At 40.8% G+C, this 27,278-nt stretch overlaps 1 protein-coding gene across 1 annotated transcript in view; it reads right to left on the minus strand.

Annotated features, from left to right (window-relative positions):
* RSRC1 (arginine and serine rich coiled-coil 1) overlaps positions 1 to 27,278 on the minus strand; it is a 368,121-nt gene that overhangs the window by 53,554 nt on the left and 287,289 nt on the right. Inside the window, 2 exon segments of the mRNA XM_088447633.1 lie at positions 25,678 to 25,696; positions 25,699 to 25,748. Coding sequence (XP_088303759.1) covers positions 25,678 to 25,696; positions 25,699 to 25,748 — 69 coding nt within the window.

A 27,278-nucleotide genomic window follows, 5' to 3' on the forward strand; every position in this document is an offset into this window, starting at 1 on the left:
AACAGACCAGTAATAAAACAAGTCTGGGTAATAACAGACAGACCAAGAGGTAAGAGGGCCCTGCACGCAAGTTTACAATCTATACATACATAATAAAAAGTATAAATACCTCAAAATCTCTTAACTATTAGTATGATTGAAACAATGGATTTCTGTGTAGTATATAAAATAAATCTAAACAATTAAATAAAAATATGCTCTAAAAATTCAACTTTTACGTCCCCAAATCCTGGTCCAGCATATTCCATGAGGAACAGCTAGTTTCAGGCACAAATTCTTCTGTGATCCGGTAACTACTGACATATCAATGAATGAGAGTGGCAGTAAAAATATAAATAAAAAAAGGTGCAAATGAACATGTCACATAACTGCAAGTACACAAGAGAGAATAGTGAAAGGTTCTTGGAGAACAGCCCTATTTAATCCTAAGTGGCTGCACATAGTGTACATTTAACGAGGATTACTGTGCTAGAAGTCAGAGGTTCTGCCGAAAGTACCAGCTAACAAGTGGGAAGTTGCACTGACACATTAATTTATTGCTTTTGGCTGAGTGACAATAAGTCTCACAAAAAAAGGAGCATCAATAATATTAAAGCCTTCATCAAATTTACCTGTTTAGCATCACTGAGTGAAATGATGAGTGGGCCACTCAAAGCATTAGAGCAGAGGGAAGCAAATTGCTCAAAATGATGCTTTATGAATGAGTTAAATTGAATTAGTGGATGATGCTACTGTTAATCTTTGTCCCATTAAGTTATGATAACAATGTTCCTAATGGCTGCACAATCTTGGCAGCATGTGTATAATGTGAACACTAATCAGGATCACTCAGCAGGTCAGCAGATTAGGATCGCAGTTACTGGCAGATGCACAGATATTCTCTGGGGACTCTCAAACCCACACCAGGTGACTGTAATAGCCTAATGAAGAAACTGCACACTCAACATGGATAATACGCTGCATCTGAGGAATACAAATGCTGCTCTGACCTGCTGATTAATGGCTGGGCACATATATATTATGTAGTGTGCTAGATAAGGGATAGCCCAGGACACACTCAGCCAGTAGGGACACACGTGCAGGAAGACATCTGTTGAAAATGATTCTACAGTATAGTATGGTATAAACCTTGGTATTGGAAATATATTGTTTGTCCATGACTTATACTGCTTTTACACCTAAATCCTGGGTCTGACCCGAGATTTGGAACACAGTTCCAAAACGGGTCAGACCCAGGACAGACCTTTTCTACTGCGGCACCGATCCGGATTATTCCCGGCGTGGCGCCGTTCACACTGCACACGGGTGCAGTGGAATACTTCTCCCGGCACTTGGTGATGACATCATCTCCAAGCACCGAGAAACCCGGAACTCCCCATGCTGTAAATGGGACCTGGGTCGAATGACCCGGGGTTCCCGTTTACACTGCAGGGTTTCACGGGTTGTTCCTGTGTAAAACCCTGCAAGTTACCTGGGTTGGATTGCCGGGTCACTCGACTCGGGAATACAACCCTGGCCCCTTTTACACCTAGGAGAAACCCGGGCTAACCCTGCAATAACCCGGGTTTTAGCTCTGGTCTACAATGGGTATTATTGAAGATCTGACACAAATAGTTTTTTTTCTTTATTGACTAGATACTTACATAAACATCACAAAATTAACTACAGTAGTTGAATAAAATAAAAAACTGTAGAGTAATGCACTCCACCCACTGCTTGCCTGGTCACTGCAGTAGGGTAGCACTTCTCAGCGAGTGAGAAGCTTACCTTCTCTCTACCAAACACATGGAAGTAAGCATTACATTTTTAGAAGTATAATAAACAAGGATTTCTTTAATTTGTTACCAGCCCACATTGACACCACACCATCAATTTACACGATTCGGCCACAAACATCAACTCGGGGTACTATTACATTCTCATAGGAAGCCTGGTCTCAAAACCATAAACATTCTTTTAGGAAGAGACTACCACCACTCGTCATTAGACATCTGGCTGGGCTGCCCCATGTAGCAGCAACTTCAGTTTTTCAAATGGCGCAAGATGGATGAGGGCTTGGCAGGTGGTGGTGGGACATTACACGAGCCCGTCATTAGTCTCTAGACTGATGTCAGGCTATCATTAATAATTCCAATATTGGTCTTGATGTATGTACATGTCACTTTAGTTCATGAATAGCTTTGAGTGAGAGAATAATTACAGGATTCCAGGGAATAAGAATGTGATAATAATCCCCATATGATTATCAACATGGATTAATGGTTCCGTAGGCCAAAATGTAGATCCAAGTTGTGGGCAAAAAAAGATATCCAGAGTCCTGCAAGTAAGCCTTCTCACATTAAAGACAAAGCTGACGGTGGTTGTAAACTGCTCAGCAGTAAACAATATGACCACCCAAGTACTTTCATCCAGCAGTGTGTGTGGTGTTGTGGTCTAAGAAAAATGACCTCCGTCCCAGGATGGGGACTATGGGCCTGATACAGCATAGAATGCTAATGCGCAGGATACCCAGCTGCAAAAATATGCTAATGCCTGCCATAGCTCAGCTGGCATAAAGAGACGCTGCTGCCTTCTCACATCCGTCCAATCTCGCTCTTCTAAGTGTAAACATCGGTACCATTGACGCACATCAGCCAGTCACGCAGCATTTACAGCAGGTCTGACCAGCCGCAGATACTGCACGTTTCATCACACGCAGAGAGCTCTGATGCTGCATATGCAATCGCAGTGGCTAATTTATGCACACCCATGAAATGGCGTTCAAAAGGACAGGCATGTGTTTTTCCGACCAACTCCGTCATAACCCCCAACCGCTGACAGCCTGTCACTCCCTTTGTCATGGATTCCAACATTGTAATCGTACAGTCATTCCTCGTCCCCTGTAGTGACTACATTGAATGATATGTCGTTCAGTGTAGGCACCCACCCTCATCCCCGAACATGCCCAATCTGTTGCTATCGGCAGATTGACCAGCATGTTCACATCGCTGGTCGTTTCACATTTCCATGCCTGATTCATGCACGATTAATGAGCGATTGCTCGATTACGATGTCGTAATCGTGCAATCGCTCATTAATATCTGCTAGTGGATACGCGGCTTATGGTGCATATACGTGGTCAGATTTGATGAACGATGAATGATTTGAACGATTTCATCAACGATGAACGATTTCTGACAGTATTAAAATGAATTAAATTGTCAAAATCTGACTGCAAACACAGTCGATGTCAGAGATCGTTATCTGACATGCGGGAACGCGCATCGTTGGTCGATGTGTGCCCTACATGTCAAAGATAAACGATTTTTACAATCGTTAATATCTGATAAGAAATCTGACCGTGTGTATGCACTATTGAGAGTTTTTGTAGTTTAACCCTTGGTGCACTTTAGAAGTAAAATAAAGAAAAAAAAACCTTTACCACAGCACACAGACATAAAGGACAGTGTATATTTCTGATGCAATTGGTTTACCACAACTTTAAAAAAAAATTTAAACACTTAACATCAGGTCAATGATCTGCAATAAAATTTATAGCACAAAGTATGACCTTAGGTAAATCCTAATGAGCATCTTAATAAATGTTCTTATCATTGAACGCAGCACTTAAGTTATTACAGCTGCAGTTCCTGACCTCGTGCGGCTGATGTAATGAAATGGACCAATACCTTTGCTATTAAATTAATTGGGCCTTTTGCGCTGATGGTTAATGGTGAAGATATGGGATAAGAAACATAAAATAATATGCAAGAACTGCCATTTCTTCTTGTGTGCTAATAAATCATATGCCAGTAAAAGACCAAAATATACTTCACAATAATAAAATTTTTTTTTAAAAAGTGGCAATTTACTTATAATATAAATAGCACTGATTATTTAGCATAATTAAGGTCCGAATTCAATTAGCTCCAATAGAAAATGTTGTTACCGCATGTCAAATTAACGTGCACATAAGCCGGTAATTTCACTTATGCGCAATTCAATTGAAAAAGGCTTATTCTGGTGTTCACGTGGTAATTCTTGCTGGTAATATCCGCGTTAAATGTGGGTGAAAATGAGGAAATCAGCCTGTGCCCCCCCAAAAATGCAAAGTAATATTGGATTACAGTATATAAGTCTGTTAGTGGCCAAAAGCGAAGTATTTAGGATACTTAAAATGTGTGAGATTGCGGTTAAAGGCATTTCTCAAAAACAGTGAAAGAATAATAGAAAGCAAGTGTTTTTCTGAAAAATAAAAACTCTAGATAAATTTGGGGAGCATAAAAATGCTGTAAGATATTTGTGTCATTTTAAGCCACTTTTAAAAAAAAAGTGTAAAAAGAACACTTGTAATTTCCAACTGCAATCTTAAAAACACCTGTCCCATTCATACAACACCCCCTTATATCTGTCCCACATCTTGTAACCCATTATTCTGCAATTTGCAGAATTTCACTCCAAAAATTTAATTTCATTATTGGCCAAATTAAGCTAATTAAAAACTTCTAAGTGCCTAATTATTAAGGAGGGTGTCTCAGTGGTTCCGAACCAAGTCCCCACATTTGTACCTTAAAATAGGGATTTTCCCCAACTTTTCAGTTACTCGGGGTCGCGAAATAAAAAGCTGTGTTAAATCCTATGGAGAATTAACTTACGCGACTAATTGAATAGCTTGAAATTTGCGTTGCCCATAAAAAGTCACATTTACACACAGAAATTGGTTATCACAGCTAATTGAATTCAGCAAGAAATATGCTAAAGCATACAAACTGGCAGTGCACACAGATAAATTACTAATTTATTAAAATAATAATTATTTATTTATTTACAGTTTATTATTTAGCACAGCATATTCCGTTGCGCTTTACAATTGTAAACATTAATAGAACAGAACTGGGTAATAACAGACAGATATATAGGTAGGAAGGCCCTGCTCGCAAGCTAAATAATTCTGTAAACAATGTTACAAAATGAGAACATACTGTAATTTCACATCATACTGGAATAAATAAAAGTGTTTGAAGTAGAGAAAAAAGCTGCAAAAAGCATAAAAGGGGCATATCTGACTACATTCAGCAGCTGCCTATGACCTACGTCCTGAAAGAAGCGGACATTTATATATACACACTATAATAGTAGCCTTTTTTATTTCTATAAAGCACATGCTTTACATGTTCAAATTGATATTGTAATTTGGCAAGCTTTACTATGTATAGTGAGACGTGTACAGACATAAGTGCAGCATGCAAAAATAATGTAGATTTTGCAATTCAATTAAAAAAAAAAAAAATGCAGAAAAAAAATGTGTTTTTCTTTTGCAGAAAAGCTCAATGGATGACTATGACATTTCCCTCTAGTCCAGAGTCACAATAGTGGTCTCCAAACATGTGCCGACTTTTATATAAATAGAACAAATTAAACTGTCTCCGCATATATCCTCACACATTTGTTGTCCCGATTCTACTGTAACACATGGTCAAGATGTTGTATTATCTGCCAGCAGAGGTCAAGCTGAGGATATTGAAAATTCTTAGTACACAACTGTGTAGTAAAGAAAATAAACCACTTTCACATGCCCCAGTCGAAGTCTTTTTTAAGAAACAAAAAAGAAACTACAGAAAAAAAAACACAACTTGAAATATGCCATGATGAAAAATCAATAAGCCAGTAATTGCTTGGCTTATCATAGTAAGGGATGACAAATTAGGAAGCAGAGTTTAGTATCCATCCGGGTTTCTTTGAAACAAGGAATTTCAGGATCACTAAACCAGAAAAGAAGGTCTCAGAGTGATAATTAAATCAACTCATGCTGATTTTCTGCCAAATTTATTTCCCAAGTGTATATCAAAATGTTTCACTGCTTACTAGCCAGGCATAACTAATCAATTTACCACTAGGTTAACACAAACGAGCAAAATACAATACAAACGTAACAATAAAGAACAATGATTTATTTCAAGCATATGCCACAGCTAAAATGCATTTTGATGCACAATTTTGTTAATAAATGTAACAGGTTGCTAAAGTCTAGATTAGCCCATGAATTGCAATGTCTATCAGTCTCTTGTAGCACACATTTGTATCAGTTTATACCTTCGGCACAATTTATGGTGCCTATTGTATATAAAAAAAAAGTGTGAATAAATATTTTATATAGTTACATTGAAATATTATGTGCTTGTCATTATGGTTTAAGAGGATAATTCTTAGTATTCAATATACTTTTGTATTGAAATTATGTGCATTATTCACAGATGAAAAGAGTATGCAATTTAGCGTTTAGATCTGCACTGAATACTCAGGTTTTAGTTTCCATTTTCATAAAGTCTTACAAATCAAAAGAGTCAGACAAACACAAAAAAAACTCAGTACTGTATAATGTAATAATTATTTCTTGCCCCCAGAGATGATATCCTATTCAGCAAATTAGCATGGCTCTTATCTAAGGGCAAATTAAATCAAAATTTCAAATTGGGAAGAGGCAGCTATTTATTTTCTTTTTTTTCTTCTTTTTTTATCCCATTTGAAATGATTTCTTTTTGTGTATATGTCCTTTAAATAGCTACTGGGGCCTTAGTAATTAAAACAGCACCAGCCTCCAGTCTCTAATCTGCAGCCCGGGTCAGCTGTCTGTAGATTCTAATTTGTCCCCTATTTGTATTCATGACAGCAGAATGCTGAATATTTAACAGCAAGCTGGCGGGAGGGGGTACTGGTGAGCTTGGAGGTCAAATAATTTGATTTCACAGCAGATTACATCCAACATCTAATCTCACATCATTTGGTTACAAAATTACAATAAAAGCAATGTTATGACATCTACTGGAGGCAAGCAGCCGGACAATTCTTTATTTCGTCCTCGCAAATTAATAAACAGTTTAAAAGGCTCCATGTTCAATGTGTTATCTTATTTATACCTATTAGATTAATAGCAAAGGTTTTTTTTTCTCAAAAAGATATACTGTATAAAAAAAAGCAAGAGCTCATCCACGTATCTGGTTATCTATCTTTTTTTTATTTGAGCCAGAAATGTAACCTAATATTAAAATATAAGTGTTGGGAGAACAAAAAAACTGTGCAGTATCTATATATCAACAGGTTAAGAGCAGAAATACCCAATTGTAAAGAGAAACAAGGTGTTATTTGATGTTGCACAAAGTAGATTTAAAAGTTCTTGGCAGTGGCTGAAAAATCTAGAACACGAATAACACAGTTCAAACAGAGGCTGAAGTTGTAAATCAGATTAGAACAAAGTATTGGAGGAAGGTGCGATGCTGCGCATACTTTGGATGGTTCTGTGTTAATAGGCCCAAAACTGAATTGTTGGTAAATCATTTCGGATACTTAATTAGCCAGTGATGATTCTGGAGTGCAGCCCTTACTAATCTCATATGGGTCTATTCATTATCCCTCAACTGCTAACATTTTCATCAACTTTTGTAGAAATTACGTATCGGGGATATTTATTACAAAGGTAATGCAGGAGATATCACGGACATCTCCTGCTTACCATTCAATCCCCATCTGGCCCGGTGTCCCCACACAACAGCATGGATACCGAAAATACAACATTTTCAGGAACTTGACAGCGGGAACCACCGACATCTTCAGTTGGCTTTGGTTCCCAGACCCCCGCTCCTCCCTATGGGAAGGAGTCCTGGGTTATGAAAAGGGATCTTTTTGGATCCCTCTGCCCCTGTTCGGATCCCTCAGCAGGACGTCTGTATCTTTGTACGCATGCGTGAACCCGGTTCACGCATGCACACTAAGAGTCCAGAGTCAGACTCGGTAGGCTTTTAGCATACTACACTATCTGTGCCCCTATTTCTTTTTGTCTTCATTATAAATAGATGCTGCCTTGAGGAAGGTTAAAGAGGTGAGCTGCAGTTCACGTTGTTATTGGACATTATTCTGGACTATGATTATATTCAGTCGCTATAGACACATTTGCGCTATAAGTTTTGTTTTGTGACTGATATATATGTATAAATGTGAAGATACCGGGTTTATGCGTGCATTATTTTCGCCCATCACCCTTCACTGCCTTGCACAGTAGCCCGGTTCTGTTATGAGTCCCTTTGGATCGCACAGGAATGACACAATAGCAAAGGTACAATGTTACCTTTATTTCACACGGCACACATACAGTATAGTCATGTAAAAATAGCAACTACAACTACATACACAGTATATACAAAATTGGCAGAAGTATTAGATAAACTTTGAGGACCCCACACACATTTCTAAACCAGAGAACTCTTTAGTGTTAGAAATGGTAACAGTTACTCCATCACACTTATCCGCCTTGGCTGGGGAAAACTACCCTTGAGAGAAGCGGCTGTGTGACTCCACGCTCCTCAGGGAAATGGCTTCCTCCGTCCTTGACTTGCTGATCCCAGCCGCTTTGCCTGATTGTCCTCTACTCGCAAAGAGCAGGGCCCGGTTCCAACTGGCACACTAACCGCGCACCTGGGACAGCTCGTGAGGGAGCATATACGCGTTGGTTGCGTATCTTTCGCCTGACCTTCTCCATAAAGCAAGATACGTGGACGGCAGGCTGGCAGGATCTCCCGACTCCTGTACCCAACTCTGCATGTGTCCTGCCACCCAGGCTAGGAACTCCCCTCAACCCAGAACTTCTTGAAAAGACCCTGGTTTGGCATTTTAAAATTTGTCATTTTCTCACGAATAGTTGACACCCTGAGCCCTGGTATTGGGTGGTCTGAATGCAGGGGCTGGCTACAGAACAGTTAGTGAGTCTGTTGTTCTCCACTCACCCCTGTGGATTTCAGATGTCTTGTGGTCTGGCACCACACTAGAAAAAAAGCAAACTTAGTCATCTTAATAAGGAGGATGGCTTTCCTGGGGCTATAGAAGGAGTCGCTGTTAACCCCTTGTTGTCATTTGTGAATTCATAGGCCTTCCAGGTGATTATAGCTTCCAGTCTTTAGCTTAGAGAGGAAGGCTGTGTGTGGTATCAGCTTAGGGACTTCTAAGTAACCTAGAAGTACACAGTCACCTGGCTAGGTTTAGAGAGCTCTCAGGCACACAATCTCGCACCTCCTGCATCCATAAAGCACATATACATAGTTAAGGGGATGCAAGGGCACTGCTCCCTAATGCAATACCTAAATACAAACATCCCAACATCATTACATATGTCTTATGCATCCTGTGAGTAGCATTTAGATCTAGAGATATGATTCACTGACAGGCACAAAGCAATCATATAACAAGGGGGACTATTGCCCACAGTAGGGTTAACTATTACAGACAACAGTAACACAACATGTTTGTTATTCATCAATATAAGGTCCTAATAACATCCACAGCAATATGTGATGCACACACACTTCATCGACAATATAATGGGCCAAGTTCCACTCACATTACCTGGCGGAAGGACAGATAATCAGGAGAGTGCCTAGCTGAGGCAGCTCACTCTTTGTGAGAGTGGAACGTGGCCCATTAGAATGCCGATATACACTGGAAAGCAGAAACAGGCTGTAAAAAAGTAGAGATGTGCGCCGACCCCCGTGTTTTGGTTTTGGATCTGTATCGCCTTTGTGTTTTGGATCTAGATTTGGTTTTGTCAAAACCGTCCATGCGTGTTTTGGTTTTGAATCTGTACTTTCTCCAAAAATCATAAAAACCACTAAAATCACATCATTTTGGGCATGTTTTTGTTCCTACAGTATTATTAACCTCAATAACATTAATTTCCACTAATTTCAAGTAAATTTTGACCACCTCACAATATTGTTTTCATCCAGGTTAGGCCCATAATTTGCACCAAGATAGCTGGCTGACTAAGCTAAGTGGCAGCAGTGGTCAGCACAAATCGCGGCAGTTCAACTTCCAACATGGCACATAAGGAAACATATGTTTTCATTAAGCAAGAGGCCTGAGGGAGATGGAGTATGTATGTAGTTGAAGGCAGGGAAAGGAAGGGTTGATTCATAGTAAATTTAATTTAAGTTTTGGATTTCAAAGCAAATTTATGAGGTAGGGAGGGAGGTGGGGAGTCATTTTCAAAGAATATTTGACTCATTCACATAAGTCCTTGACCCAGTTGAGCTCTTGTGGTGGTCCAGCATTTTTTTTTTAAATGAAAGGGGCATGTAGAAGATGCTGTCTGTGGCAGCACACAAAACGGAAGCTCTGAAACGGAAAAGATGGGAAGGCTGGGAGGGGAGGAGAGAGAACATCTCCAGATACCATCACAAAATAGCCTTTCCATTTGGTGTTTGAGTTGCATTTGACTAAACATGGCTGTTATGATCAAGGCAAACCAAGCCCACCAGGTTGGTATGTACAAATCAAGATTGAAAATTGGCATACAAGTATTTTGCAAGTATACCTACTTGTAATTTTAGTTGAAATAAATACAGTATGAAATTATTTAAAAAAGTAAGCGTCAGAGCAGCAGCACAAAAGCACGGCAGTTTACAACAATATAGGACAGCTATTAAACTTTTGCAACACAGCAGTGGCAGACAGGATGGCAGTTTCATAAACTATAAAATTAAAAAGGTCAGGCAGCAATGCCCCAAACAGCACATAATGCAAAGAAAAAAGGTGCAAGATGAAATTGTCCTTGGGCCCTTCTACCCACCCTTATGTTGTGTATATATAGGACATGCACAGTTTAACAAACCAATCACTTCAGCGACAGGGACTACCAATTGTGGCTGAAGCGATTGGTTTGTTTGGGCCCCCACAAAACAAGCTACCAACAGGCAGCTGACATTGCTGGCAATGATCTCTGTGCACAAACTGGCTTTACAGAGGCAAGATGTTGTCGCCATCATCATCTGATTCCTCACCCTCATCAGTGTGTACATCATCTTCACACTATCAATTCGTCCCCACTGGAATCCACCATTACAGCCTCAGGTGCCTCTGTAAAATTTTGATGTAATTGGCGGTAAAGGTCTTACTCGTGAAATTTGTAGTTCATTTTGATGAACATCATCTTTTCTACATTTGAGGAAGTAGCCTCCGACACCGATCACTGACAAGGTTCTCGGCTGTGCTGAAAACTCTTTCTCAGTACACACTGGAGGGTAGACAGCTCAAGTAAACCAAAGCCAGTTTGTGCGAGGGCCTCCAAATTGCCTTTTTTTTCCTGCCAGTAGTGAAATGGGCTGTCTGACATGCCTATTTGGACGCTATCATTAAAATAGTTCTCAACCATTCTTTCAATGGTGACCGTATCAGATGGAGTCACAGTAGATGTCTCATTAATTTTAGGCAATTCTTTTAGACCTGACTAGATGTCAAAACTTGGTTGTGTTGACTCATCTGCATCACCAGTGGGTTTCTTTTTTGGGAAAGTTTAGTTTACTCCTGGCAGCCGCACTTGCTGGAGAAACTGAAGAAGGAGCCATCGCTGCATCGCATGCCGCTTGAGCTGACAATTTGCTTTCCTGCAGCTCTTTGTATCTCTTCAGATCTGTGTCCATTGGGAAGAAAGACACAACGTATTGACTTAAACCTAGGATCAAGCACGAATGCCAAAATGTACTGCTCAGATTTAAAGATCCTAACAACCCTTGGATCCTGGCAAAGCGAATAAAGGACTTGATCTACAAGTCCAGCATACTTAGCAGAATCGCTTAGTTTCAAGCTCCTCCTTCAGTTTCTCAAGCTGCTTTTCCAACAGTCTAATTAGGGGAATTACCTGACTCAAGCTGGCACTGTCTTAACTCACTTCACAAGTAACTACTTCGAAGGGTTTCAGCACTCTGCACAACACAGAAAGTATTTACCACTGAGCTTGAGTACGGTACAGTACCCCTCCTCTTCCTATGTCATACTTTGTTGTGTAGCTTTGGATCACTTTTTGCTGTTCCTCCATCCGCTCAAGCATATAAAGGGTGGAGTTCCACCTCGTAACTACCTCTTGTTTCAGCTGCTGACAGGGCAATGCAACATTTCTTGCATGCACCTGCTGAATGGCGAAAATGGCAAGAAATTTTGCGGACCACAGAGAGCATCTCCTGCACGGCCCTGCCATTTTTAAATAAATTTGCACGTTAATAGTGTGAGCAAAACATGGGACATATTGGAATTCACCCAGCTGTAATGCTCTCACAAATCCCGAAAAGAGTCCAAGCGGGGTAAGCCATTTTGCAATGACTTCCCTGAGTTTTTCTATGAGCTTGTTAACAGTATGCCTTTTAGTGAAACCGGAAATACACAGAGTAGCCTGCCTCTAAATAAGCTAATTTTTCTTAGATGCTACTGCTGTTGGTGCAGTTGAAGGCAATACACCCACCCAGTGGGCTGTTACAGTCTTGTAATCTTGCGTTTGCTCTGTTCCACTTGTTTACATATCTGTGGTTAAGTGGACAGTGGGTACAACGGCATTTTGGAGGACGCTAATTAAGTTTTTTTTTTTTAATGCCGCTGTATAGGCTGAGAATTGCTTTTCTAGTGAAGTGGAACCTAGATAGGATTATGTAGCAGGGACAGAGGACCTCAATTAACTGTCTAAAACTTACTGCACTAATGGCGAATATTGGACGCACATCTAATACCAGCATAGATGTTATGGAGTCAGTGATCCGCTGTGCAACTGTGTGACTGCTGTCATACTTGCTCCCCCTTGCAAAGGATAGTTTCACAGTCAATTCTTTTTTTTAGAGCTACTTACTAGTAGTCTTCCTGGTTCTCTTCTGGGATGAAGATCCTCTTCCAGCAGCAGCAGCAGCTCAAGGATTCTTCTGAGGGATCCATAATAGCAGAGGACTGAGGGCCTGATTCAGACCCGCTCGCGAGCGCTGAGCACTCGCAAGTGGGTCAATGTTGGCCCAGTGCGCATGCACACGACAGAGTCGGTTCCGTCGTGCGCATGCGCGAGACCCGGATAGCGACGGGCAAACAGTCGCTCCGGGTCTCGTACCAAAGAGGTAGTGCTGTCGATGTTGAGTGACAGCGTGCCCCCTTTGGTGGGCGTGGCTGCCCAGACGGAGGCATTCCCATGGAAACGCCTACCGTCTGGGGCCGGCCCCACTGACATCACAAGTGATGTCAGTGGGAGTGCATTCGGCTCTATTTGAGCCGAAAGCACTATAGGGCTTGCGGCAACGAGACCCTACCACAAGGGTCTCGTCGCAAGCCTGATGGTCGCAATGGTCTTGACCATCGCGACCATCTTCCTGGCAGCTCGCTATAGCTGTGGGTGCTCTAAAAATCAAGAAGGACGGCCCTGATTCAGAGCGAGCGCTCTGTTAGAGTGTTCAGCTCTGAATCAGGGCCTGAGTTCGCCTTATCAAATTGGATGCAGAACTACTTTGGATCATGATTGAGGATATTGTTGATGAAGGTGTTGGTGGTGAAAATGCCAGGGGTTTGGATCTAGCAGAGAGAAGGGAGCTAGCTAACGCTGGACTGCTTGTTATTTTTTTAGCCAATATTTCTGAATTTTGCAAATACTTTTGATGGATGCGCTGTAGATGACGTAAAAGGGAGGAGGTTCCTAGATGGTTAGGGTACCTACCTCTACTTACTCTGGCATGACAACAGGTACAGATGGGTTGACAATTGCTGTCCGGATTTGGGTAGAAATGATTCCACACATAAGTGGATTTTTTTGTTTTATGCCCAGACATAACAATGGTCTTTTCCTTATTATGGGAAACAACTGTTTCCACTGGGGCCTGTATTACACAAACATCATCCTCATCAGCATCCTCATCAACACCATCCTCATTAGGGTCAGCTACACAAATATCCTCATCATGGTGCTCTTCCACAGAAGCATTCTCAAATTCTATGTCAGCATGTTGACTTATGCTGCTCATCCACACATTTGCAGAGGCTGGAGGCTCCTTTTCAAGTACAGTATTGGAAAGGTCAGGTTCACACATGGCACCCGCCAACACACATCATCATAAGAGGCAGAACCACCAGTCATAAATAAAGGCCAATGCCTTAAGCCTTTTACTTGTCACTTCGTGTTGTGAAAGGCATATTGCCAATTTTATTTCTTTCTGAAACTAACTTTCTCTTTGATGTTTTTTTGTTCCTACTGTAAAAGTTTGGTTCTTTGATTTTAAATGCCCTGACTTAAGCCCTGTATGCTGTTGGGCATCGGCTTTAGTAGATGGACTAGTATCGTTATGACTGGTGGCACTGCCAGGAGATCCAGCACTAGTTTGTGGTTCCTGCTCTCCTCTCAACTGATCGTTCTCCATATCAACAAACACGAATGAAGTGGGGTACAGCACACACGTTAATTTGTACCAATTTCAAATATTACACTGCGGGATCAATGACCTACAGTGTCACAATATTTTTATGAATAAGAAAAGAATAACACACTGTGCTGCCATTTACAGTGTCACAATATTTTTTATGAAGAATAACACACTTTGCTACAACTTAAAGTGTCACAATACGTGGATGATAAACTGCGGTATGACCGGCAGTGTCATCGAACAATAATTGCGTAGCTAGCGCACACACAAAAATAATAAAAAAAAGATTTAATTTTTTTGTGGAATGATAATCTTAACCTTTATTTTTTTACACTGGGAAAGAGCACCCCTGGACGACACAGCACCCCTTTATGTACTGCAGCCCTAGTCCCTTGAATGACAGGACAACACAGCAGCCCCCCTTTATGTACTGCAGCCCCAGCCCCTTTATGGACAACACAGCAGCACCCCCTTATGTACTGCAGCTCCAGCCTCTTCATGGTATTGCAGCCCCAGCCCCTTGATGGACAGAACACCACAACAGCACCCCTTTATGTACTGGGGAAGAGCACCTCTGGATTGACAGAGCACCCCTTTAAGTACTGCAGCCATAGCCAATTTGTGGAAAACACAGCAGCACCCCTTTAGGTGCTGCAGCCCCAGTCCCTTGATGGTACTGCAGCCCCAACTCCTTGATGGACAGGACAACACAGCAGCACCCCTTTATATACTGCAGCCACAGCCCCTTTATGGACAATACAGCAGAAGCTCTTTATGTACTGCAGCTCCAGCCCCTTGATGGTACTGCAGCCCCAGCCTCTCGATTGACAGGACAACAGTGACAGCAGCCCCAGCCTGACAACACTGCACACTTGAGAAGTTGAGAACACATGCACAGACAGAGCACGTCTGTTCTGAAAATGGCGCCAATTATCGTTACCTTTATAGAATCAAAAACCAGCGAGAATCCGACAGCGGGATGAAGTTGTTTTTACTCGTTTTGGATTCAGAGTTAGGCCCGTATTCAATTTGAGCCGAGCCGCAATACTTTTTCGCGGCCCGGACTTTCCGCCTACTTCACCTGTTCTGCAGGCGGAAAAGTATAGCGGCCATCCCTGCTTTACCCCGTATTCAATATGGAAGTGCACGAAAACGGGACTCGGCGAAACAAACAGGCGGAAAGTACTGTCAGTTTTGGGGAAATCAGCCTGACAGCCCCCAAAAGATGCTCTGACATCGGGGTTACCTATGGTACCCCCAGATTTGGCTTGCTGAAGGTATTTGGAGATTTTAAATGGGCTCAATAGCTGTTAAATAGCGTTTTTCTATACGTGATGCAGAATAGTATTTAGGAGCTTTTTTTCAAGAAAAAAAACTTATCCCAGCAAATTTGGGGTACTTGAAAATGGGGGTCAACATATTTAAAAGTTGCTAAAGTGAAGTTGAAAAATCATGAAAAATCCACCTGCCGCAAGCAGCTGCAATCCAAAAAACAGTTGAGGCATACTTGGGGACCCCTCCAGAGTCAAGTTCGCTCGTTTTTAAGTTTGTACCCCAACATTTTTTTTTCGCCCCCTTTTTCAAAGTCATTTTTTGTGGTGTCCTTTAGTATTTTTTTATTTTTTTATTGACACAGATTACCTTTGGGGGACTGTTTGAAGGCTGCATGGGGGTTCCCGCAAGGTTGCACCCCAAAACCCCAATTCTGCACTTTTTTCCGCCTCCCATTCATAGGCGAAACTTTACCGCCTATTACATTGCATTGCTTTTTTACGCCAATAACACGCGGAAACTGACTTTTCGCTTCAAATTGAATGCGGCCCTATGGCGGGATAATCTGAGCTGGACTCGGATCCCCTATGCTCGGGTTTGTCCGGTTCTCATAGAACCAGACCTGCTCATCTCTAGTAAAATGTACAGCATTTTGGGATGAGCCTAGCTGCAGGGTTAGTAACAAGCTGGGGGGGGCAATTTGGTCGTCAAACAAACCCACACACATATATATATATATATATATATATATACATACAGTCAGGTCCATAAATATTGGGACATAGACAGAATTTTCATATTTTGGCCTCTATTCACCACCACAATGGCTTTGAAATGAAACAAACAAGATGTGATTTAACTGCAGACTTTCAGATTTAATTTGAGGGTAATTACATCCAAATCAGGTGAACGGTGTAGGAATTACAATGGTTTCTATATGTGCCTCCCACTTTTTAAGGGGCCAAAAGTAATGGGACAAACTAAACAATCCTAAATCTAACTTTCACTTTTTAACACTTTGTTGCAAATCCTTGCAGGCAATTACAGCCTGAAGTCTGGAACGCATAGACATCACCAGACGCTGGGTTTCATCCCTTGTGATGCTCTGCCAGGCCTCTACTGCAAATGTCTTCAGTTCCTGCTTGTTCTTGGGGCATTTTCCCTTCAGTTTTGTCTTCATCAAGTGAAATGCATGCTCAATTGGATTCAGGTCAGGGGATTGACTTGGCCATTGCATAACATTCCACTTTTTAGCCTTAAAAAACTCCTTGGTTGCTTTTGCAGTATGCTTCGGGTCATTGTCCATCTGCACTGTGAAGAGCTGTCCAATGAGTTCTGAAGCATTTGACTGAATATGAGCATATAATATTGCCCGAAACACTTCAGAATTCATTCTGCTGCTTTTGTCAGCAGTCACATCATCAATAAATACAAGGAAACCAGTTCCATTGGCAGCCATACATGCCCACACCATGACACTACCACCACCATGCTTCACTGATGAGGTGGTATGTTTTGGATCATGAGCAGTTCCTTTCCTTCTCTTCTCTTCCCATCACTCTGGTACAAGTTGATCTTTGTCTCATCTGTCAATAGGATGTTGTTCCAGAACTGTAATGGCTTTTTTAGATGTTGTTTGGCAAACTCTAATCTGGTCTTCCTGTTTTTGTGGCTCACCAATGGTTTGCATCTTGTGGTGAACCCTCTATATCAGTGTTGGCTAACCTTGACACTCCAGCTGTTGTGGAACTATATATCCCAGCATGCCCTGCCACAGTTTTAGCATGCCCTAATAGCAAAACTGTAGCAGTGCATGCTGGGTTATGTAGTCCCATAACAGCTGGAGTGTCAAGGTTAGCCAACACTGCTCTATATTCACTCTTGGGAAGTCTTCTCTTGATTGTTGACTTTGAGACATATACATCTACCTCCTGGAGAGTGTTCTTGATTTGGCCAACTGTTGTGAAGGGGTTTTTCTTCACCAGGGAAATAATTATTTTGTCATCCACCACAGTTGTTTTCTGTGGTCTTCCAGGTCTTTTGGTGTTGCTGAGCTCTCCGGTGCGTTCTTTCTTTTTAAGAATGTTCCAAACAGTTGATTTGGCCACACCTAATGTTTTTGCTATCTCTCTGATTGGTTTGTTTTGATTTTTCAGCCTAATGATGGCTTGCTTCACTGATAGTGACAGCTCTTTGGATCTCATATTGAGAGTCTACAGCAACTGATTCCAAATGCAAATGTCACACATAGAATCAACTCCAGACCTTTTACCTGCTTAATTGATAATGAAATAATGAGGGAATAGCCCATAGCTGTCCATGACATAGCTTTTGAGTTGATAGTCCCATTACTTTTGGCCCCTTAAAAAGTGGGAGGCACATATTGAAACTGTTGTAATTCCTACACCGTTCACCCGATTTGGATGTAATTACCCTCAAATTAAATCTGAAAGTCTGCAGTTAAATCACATCTTCTTTGTTTAATTTCAAAACCATTGTGGTGGTGAATAGAGGACAAAATCTGAAAATTCTGTCAATGTCCCAATATTTATGGACCTGACTGTGTATATTATATATATATATATATATATATATATATATATACACCCTCCTTGAAAGGACTGCACTCTGGACCAGACTCTAAGACATCAGGGGTGCTCCTTAAGGGCCCATAGCCCAAAATATACAATCCAATGAAAAAAAAAAAGGCACTCACCACTTGTATTGCAAAACGAAATTCTCCTGTTTATTACCTGGAAGTAACTTGCGCATAATGCATAACAACAAAACTGTTACATCCACTGCCTTTTTGTTTTTTTGGAATATATATATATACACACATACATACATACATACATACACACACACACACACACACAAAAACACACGTCTACCTCCAGTGGCCTGGTAAATAAACCAAACAGCACAGTAAAGGTTTACTGGAGATGTATGTTACCTGGAGGTGTGTGTGTTGTTTTGAAGTGAGTACCGTGGCATTGAGCAACTTGGAAGAGGAGTGCTGGGCTGTTTGTGTTATATATATATATATATATATATATATATATTTCCCCTTGATGAAGTCTTTTTGAGATGAAACACGTTGGGAACCTCTACAACTTGCCTCATGAACTTTGTATCTATTGATAATCAGATAAGCATACCATTTTAAAAACAATTAAAAAAAAAAAAAAAAAAACTATTTATTTTACTTCTATTTAATTGTATTTATTCTTATCCCTGCTATTACTGTATGGGATCTAACAATCTATCAAATTTTCTTACATGTTTTTAGTTCAGTTTGTGTTCACTTATAATAAATTGTTATTACTTTTTACATATTTATTTACATTTTTTATTGTCACACTTGCACTTTATCTCTTAATATTCACCATCTAATCAAATATATTATAAACATGCTGGTCGCCATATATCAATTACACTATTTGCACTTTAAAAATTATTTTAGTATACCACTACTATTTCGTATCGATTTGAGCGGACACCCCTACCTTGGGGTTTTGTGGTTTATTTTAAATAGATTAACCTGAAGTGAGGTTGGTTTTAAAGGTAATATATAAGTTGGCGCAGTTCCATACATTTTCAATAATTATATATATATATATATATACACACGTTGAATAGAATAGGCTACATAGCAGTCCGTGTGCTGCTCGTCACGTAGGCCACTCCCACAACAGCGCCCCTATGCAGAGCAATACAACTAGAACACCTCGAGTAAAAAAAATGGCGGAAGCGATTTCACGGTGGGCAAAGCCGCGAACAACAGCTCTTTGAAACAATACTGGCTGCCTTTTGACAGGGGCGGATCTAGACTGTTCTTTTAGGGGGGGCGATTTAATGATTGACTCCTCCTCTTTCCTCTATTGGCACCTCCCCTTTCTTGTCCCAATGCCTCCCCTTTACAGGTTTTTTTTGTGGCCACAATGATTATAACAATGTATATATTTATGTATTCACTATGTGACTATGAATACACAGTTTTAGTACCAGCAGCCATCTCCATGTTCCCCCCTTCCCCAGCCATCTCCCTGTTCCCCCCTTCCCAAGCCATCTCCCTGTTCCCCCCTTCCCCAGCCATCTCCCTGTTCCCCCCTTCCCCAGCCATCTCCCTGTTCCCCCCTTCCCCAGCCATCTCCCTGCTCCCCCTTCCCCAGCCATTTTCTGTTCCCCCCTTCCCCAGCCATCTCCCTGTTCCCCCCTTCCCCAGCCATCTCCCTGTTCCCCCATTCCCCAGCCATCTCCCTGCTCCCCCCTTCCCCTAGCCATCTCCCTGCTCCCCCCTTCCCCAGCCATCTCCCTGTTTCCCCCTTCCCCAGCCATCTCCCTGCTCCCCCCTTCCCGTAGCCATCTCCCTGCTCCCCCTTTCCCAGTCATCTCCCTGCTCCCCTTCTTCCTCTGCCTGGGGGGCAGTATAGCAGCCGAAGAGGACGGAGGCTGTAAAGTCTCCCTGCACAGTGTCAGTAGCGCACAGACAGTGCCACTGTGCAGGGATGACAGTCTCTCTCTCTCCGGTCAGTCCTGCAGTAGCAGCAGGGTGTGGGGAGCCGGCTGTGCTCTCTCCCTCCTCAGCATGACACTGAGACACCCCCCGGATCATGCACTGAGCTGAGCAGGCTGTGTTTAGCCTGTGCTGTGGGAGGAAGACATATTCATATTATCTACATTTTTAGGGTAAAACAATTTTTTTATATTTATATTTCTGTATATACATGTATGTCTGTCCTGTTTTGTCTGATACCAGGTGGCATCTATTTTACAAGATAGAATAAAAGTTAAATTTTATACTCAATTTTTTTCCATTTACGAACCAAGAGTGCTCACCAAGCACAGCGTTTCTTTCTCTTCATTTCTACCCATTAAATTTCTAAGTTTACAGATTTTTCCCTCTTTGACCTTTAGGGAACAGTGCCTTTAATAGGTTATCATTGGTATTGACATCTATGTGAATATTATATATATATATATATATATATATATATATATATATATATACACACACACACACACACACTTTTTTGCTTGTGCAACGTCATGCCCCTTCCCCTTGTTACTTACTTGCTATTTTGGGCACCAGAGATAGGTATGTGGTTGTGTCTGATGGGCATTGAAGAGGCATGTGGAAAGGTCTGAGGGACATTGAAGAAGCGTGTATGGTCTGGCTCCTAAACTTTTAAACTGGCTCTTAGATTTTAGTATATCTAAATCTATATAAGAAAATGATAAGTATATTTAATGTACATGATATAGTATGCTGAATTATGTTTAGTGTGATGGTCACCATAAACTCACACTGGCTGCTAACTACTAACATATAAATGCCAAGCAGAGTGTTTATTATTTATTTTTTAAAATTTTGACAATTGTTTTTTTGTTTACAGCACCTCTGAACATTTTTATAATGAGCGATAGCAGCAGCAGATCGAAGGGGAGTGACATTATGTAAATATGCACGTCCCGTTTGTAGTTATGTTATATAGTAAGCACCTTTATGGCATAGAATAGAACATTACGCGCTTGATTAAGATGCAGTGGCGATGTTGGAGTGATATTTTTTGACTGTATATGCGTTTGGGTTGCATCACAGTACAGATTCAGATGTATATTAGAAATGTGTTGGGCATTCCTGGGTAGGTACAGGGGGTAGGCTAATCAGATGTAACATAGTATGGGCGTGTTATTGGAGTGGCATGGGTGTGTTGCTGAAAGTGGTTGCGTACAGAGATGCTGAATTGCTCACATTGGAGGTCTAAAGGGGCCTATCCATTAGAAGATTTTTTTTTGTGAAAGACCAGAGACCAAACCAACAAAAAAGTCTTTCATGCAAAAGTCGTTCACTGCATATCCACTGAACAATTTTCTAAAGTTGTTCAGCAATATACAGAAATTGACCAGCATGTTTGATCGACAAAAGACTCCGACAGTTGTTCACGGGAGTGAACGGCGCAGGACGTTTGTAGTTTATCCATTACACGATTTTTTACACGATCCGACCAAAACCTCCTGGATTTGGTCGGATTGTTCACAAAGTCGTGTAATGGATAGGCCCCTTTACTCAGAAGTATGATCTGAATCTAGCATAGGGCTGGTGCAAATTTCAAAGGTGTGACCGATGGTGTCTAAAGGCGCAGAAAGCATGATTGCAGTGTCTGTAGACACTGACAGCAGGGGGTGTATTTACTAGAGTGCGGGTTTTTAGAATTGGAGATGTTGCCCATAGCAACCAGATTCTACTTAACATTGATCTAGCAACTTCTGGAAACGAATAGCTAGAACCTGATTGGTTGCTATGGGCAACATCTCCACATCTAAAAACCTACACTTTAGTAAATATACTTCCTAGGTGACTCAATGCACATTCAGACGCACAGATCAGGGAAGAGCTTTGTAGCGGCATTAGCATAAAGTTGCAGATGCAGCAAAAGACGTAAGAAAAGCTGCGACTGCCTCTGACTCACAACCAGGTTCTATGAGGAGTGCATATCCCGCCCCTTCTACAGACATGCCCCCATGTGGGCTGCCTCCAGAATTTTCCTGGGCTGATATTCCATTCCAATCCGCCTTTGTGTCCCTATATATAAAGAGACTCATCGGGCAACACAAAGTATATAGATCAGTGACTCACACTCCTTGCTCTAGCTGAACCAGACAGGTAGCATGTTGCTCACAGAACAATGGATGCTTTGAATAATAGAGTTTCTTTGCTTAGGGATATTCCCTCTCAAAACTGTATTAACAACTTTTAAAGCAAAAAAATGTTTGACAACTAATCTGACAATACTGTTCAAAATAAAGCAAATTGCACTTAGTTCTTTAAGGTAAAGAAAACAAAAATAGTATTAGGTTGATTAAAATATGCTTGTTTTCTATGTACACATGGAAGAGCATGTATTTGTATAAATTTAATTAACTGGTTCTGAGCTGTAATATTTAATGTTCGGTATAATAAAAATAGCCAATAATAAAAGGCTCATGGCCATTTCTGTAATGTGACAGGTGCAAATCATTTCACTGAACAGAACAATAAAAATACTAAGAAATAAAAGATTCACAATCAAATAATCTTCCGAGGGAACAGGGAGTGGAGTTTCTCAAGATAAACCAGCAATGACAGCCTGCCACAGAGAAGTATTGAGTTAATGCTAACACTTTTATGAAATACAAAAGATTAGGTCTTAAACGAGAAAGAAAAAAAAAAAAAAGAACACAAAGGGAAGGTTTAGATGGTAAATCTGAAGGTTGGCGATGCCTTAGTTATTTTGTGCCTTGAATTGTTGATGATCATGGTACACTTTAAGTGCCCTGTTGCCTAAACAAAATGGAAGCAGTCATATTAATGAGGATACAGGGGCTTTACTGAGGTATGTGACACAAAGCACAAAATGTTGGTCTCCATTGTGTGGATGCAACTGGTAAACTTATAGTGATTCCATCGGGAAGCAGCCCTGATGATTGTTTTAAAGGGGTTGCAGCTACAAGTTAAAATTGTATCTGCATAGTGCCCATATTTTTGGATGATAAATGTTCGTCTTTATGATACATGTACTATAACTCTTTACTTCTGTGCAAAACATACACAACTGACATGAGGAAATGGAACGCGGCTATACATGGGCTTAGGGATGACAGGCAACACTATATACAGTATATAGAAAATATATTGAAATACATTTCTTTATATTAAATTAATATAGATTCTGTAAATAAGTAAAATTAGTAAATTTTTTTTACTGTTGGACATTTTAAATTGTGACAGTGCACCAACTTACAGAACAAGGTTTCCAAATATAGCAGTTATATAAAATATATGATTGCTTATCCATCTGTTAGTTTTATGGTGAAAACGGGCATTATAACACAGTTATTGGAAGAAAAAAAAAAAATAATCCCTACATAATCAATACAGGTCTGGAACAATGCTGTGAATGGGTGGTAGTTGAAACCCCAGTTGTCGGGATGCTGGCGCTCAGAATGCCAACACCGGAATCCCGACACCAGCCAGATTCCCGGCGCTGGCATCCCGACGGTAAGTATTAGGAATAGGGGTGGGGGTTAGGCACTAGGGCAGGGAACCTTTTTTGTGCCAAGTGCCATGTGAGTATTTATAAAATCATTTGTGGACCCAGTGCAGGCCACGCTCCCTCCGCGTGATATCACGTGGAGGGGTGGGGCCACAATCGCCTGGATTACAGCAACTGGAGCGTGCTGAGGATGCTCCTGGGAGCTGTAACGGCAGCGGTGTGACCGTCTCCAGCGTCCTAAGGACGCTCCAGGCGGTACTGCTGCATAGATTCTGGTTGCAAGGTGCCATTCTAGGCAACCTGCTAGCAAGATGAGGCTAGCAGAAAAAAGCTACTAGATTTATTGATTTTCGCGTTCCGCCTACGGTTGCCTTGGCATGGCCAGACCAAATGATTTTGCGGGCCTTATACGGCCTGCGGGTCGGATGTTCCCTACCCCTGCACTAGGGGGAGGATTAGGCATTAGGTGGTGGAGGGTTAGGTTTAGGCACTAGTGGGGGAGGTTAGGTTTAGGGTGCGGGGAGGGAGGGTTAGGGGTAGGATACTTATGAACAAGTGGCGGTTTCCCAACCCTGTCGAGATGCTGGTGTCAGGACTCTGACCGCCGGGATCCCAAGCGCCGGCATCCCGTACCCAACCCCTACGAATAATTGTCAATATTAAAAACTATAAAGACACGTTTTAAGTTTTGGTTCCCCCAGAATAAAACTTATTGACCTACAGAACGACTGAAACACACCATGTAAAAACAATCCAACAAAGAGAAAACTTCATTGCAGTCTTATCACTATTAATCATCGCTACATCTGCAATTCATTTGTTTATCATACATTAAGCCAGATATCTGGCTAACATAATTAGCAAATTAACATAAGAGAAAAAAAAAAAGATATTCTTTAGATGAAATGAGTGCCCAGTGTAGTTTGAAGTGAGAACAGTTTTGCATACATTATTTAAATGATCTTCATCACAACGAAAAAGTTATATATATTTTTTTTTTAAATGATCAATGAAAAAAATATTTAAACTCCAATATATGAAAACCTCTAAAGATGATTACAAGCAATTTTTTTTTACTATGAATAATAACTCAAAAGCAGAGATAAATAAAAGCTTGGAAGTAGACAGACCTACAAAGACATTGACTACATTGCAGTCAGTCTGAGAATCCCTCAGTCAATTATTAATGTGAAATTGAGCTCACAGAATATTTGTTATATGAAGATGAGGATTTTGATGTTGTATTAAATCTGTGTAACAAATGACACTAAATGCAATTAAAATGTATTCAATTAGAAAAATAATTACAATGCAAACATTAATATTCTACTTGACTTTGTTTGGTAAAGGAAGTGTATACCATTTGGAACATGGAGATTATTTGTTACAGGGATTCCTACCCTGAAACCCCGCTGCCTTACTGCCCGAGAATCATGGCATGGCCACCCTTTTGGCAAGGCAGGCAAGAAGAGTAAGTTCGTTCAGGTAAAAGGTATAGAGCAGTGGTTCCCAAATTGTGCGCCACGGCACCCTGGAGTGCATCGGAACACTTGCAGGGGTGCCTCAGGTTGGTTGTCCAGCACCAAATCATATTTTTTAATGGTCAATGTAATGTAGATGTAAAATATGTGAAAAAACAGAAGCACAAACCTGTCACCTACTACATAACTGAACCTAAGGATGACAGGTCAGCAAAATTTACTCCACTTTACTACATACTAAGTTTTTTTTACAGTTCTCAATAACAAATTATTGGTTTAGGTGTGCCGTGTGAAAACAATACTGATACTCTAGGGCGCCTTGATTCAAAAAAGTTTGGGAAACCGCTGGTATAGGGTATTTTAGTCCTTTATGGATATCAAAATATTTGAGTTAATGAGGAAGCTGGATTGGATGACCGGGTCCTAGCAGCTGCTGCATTAACTCCACGTAGCTGCTGAAGTACAAGACTCCTCCATCTGTCCTGCTATCACCTTTACTGGCTGTCATTCTTAGATCAGCACTGTTTTTGGGCACCACAGTTTCTGCTCTCAGGCACACCACTTGTTTTCCTAAGGGTTCTGGAGCACCTGTATTGGTTGGCTTATAGGGTGAAAATTGATTGCTTTGGTTATATCTAATGGCTTTTAAATTATTAAATAAATACATATAAATACACTATGAGTGTACCCATAAACACTTACCGTCTTCTTTACGCTTTCTGGGCATCCCTCTTCACTTTTCTCCTTTGCTCTTAATGCTTCATCTGCTTTTGCTAAATAAAAAAAAATAGCATAGTTAGATCATACATGCCAACTCTCCCTCATTGTCAGGGAGACTTCCTGAAATAGTAGCAATCTCCCTGACTCCCTGAAGAGTCTACCAATCTCCCTGATTGCACATTACCCCCATTATGAAGCTGTTATATAAAAAAAAACCCCAGAGCTATATATATTTTCAAATGGGATCATTAGTATCATTTCCCTGCATTGGTTCTGAGGCACAATGATCCCTATGCCTATACATGCATTTTCTGAAAAGTATTATGGCGCATACACACGGAGCAAACAGACAGCAATAATGATATCGCTATCTGATCGTCCTGCACCCTCCTGGTGTGTTGGATGATCGATATCGATCATCCAACACACCACTAACTCACCAACAACTATAGTGACCCGCGATATCGACCAGGTTTGCCTGCATGCACGGGCGATATCATTATCGTTCATGCGTGCCATCGCATCGCAGGTCGTTGGCCACCGAAAAATGCACGATATGAACGATATCGTTATCGTTCATATCGGCCATTTTAATTGTACCGTGTGTACGCACCTTTAGTGTGTTTTCATGAACAAATAGATCTTACTAACTGCTTTTGGGCTTGTTTACTTTTGGATGTTAGTCAATTTTCTGACACACTTCTCCGTGGTAGCAATATACGTTCACTTTAATGCACGCTCATAGGTGTTGCTTTCACAATCTCCCCGAAATGCTTTTTTTAAAAAAGCCAAATATGGGTTAGATCAGTAATAAATCAGTGATGAGTTTCAGTACAGACACGAAGGGGTATATTTACTAATGTGCAGGTTTTTAGCAGTGGAGATGTTGCCCATAGCAACCAATCAGATTCTACTTAACACTTATCTAGCAACTTATAGAAGAGAATAGCTAGAATCTGATTGGTTGCTATTTGCAACATTTCCACTTTTAAACACCCGCACTTTAGTAAATATACCTACGAGGCCAAATCAATTTAGCCACAGGCTCCGTGCCCTGTCATTGCAGCTTAACATTACGTGCATTTTGCAGGATATTTTCATGAAGTACACTCCCAATACTTGCGCAATTCAATGCCAAATGGGTATGTCGTGAATGTTGCACGTTAATTCTTCAATGTGCAACCTATGTGAAGTACATAAAAGAGTGGGAAAATCATCCTGAATTGCAAAAAAGCAGCAAATAAGATAGCAGGACAGTTTAGGAGGCGAGTAGTGGCCATGTATTGCAGGCAATTAAATGGTGGCAAATGCTTGATTTCTGTAATATTTATAAATGATAGAAAAATTGCAACCAGCTAGTGTATTTCAGCAAATAAAAGTGGATTAGAGTATTTTTGGGGTACAAATAAAATGTGTCTATATTGAAATTTAAGTGTTAAGTTTGTAAGAAATTGCAAAAAAACCCCAAAAATATGAGATATGGTAAGAACTTACCCTTGTTATCTCTATTTCTACGAAGTCCATAGGGTTCCACAAGATACCTTGGGGTATAGGTGTGACGTCAGTCATCGGGCACCATAGAG

Source organism: Taudactylus pleione, unplaced genomic scaffold, assembly GCF_031769625.1.
Source record: "Taudactylus pleione unplaced genomic scaffold, aTauple2 ptg000436l, whole genome shotgun sequence".
Classification (NCBI taxonomy): Eukaryota; Metazoa; Chordata; class Amphibia; order Anura; family Myobatrachidae; genus Taudactylus; species Taudactylus pleione.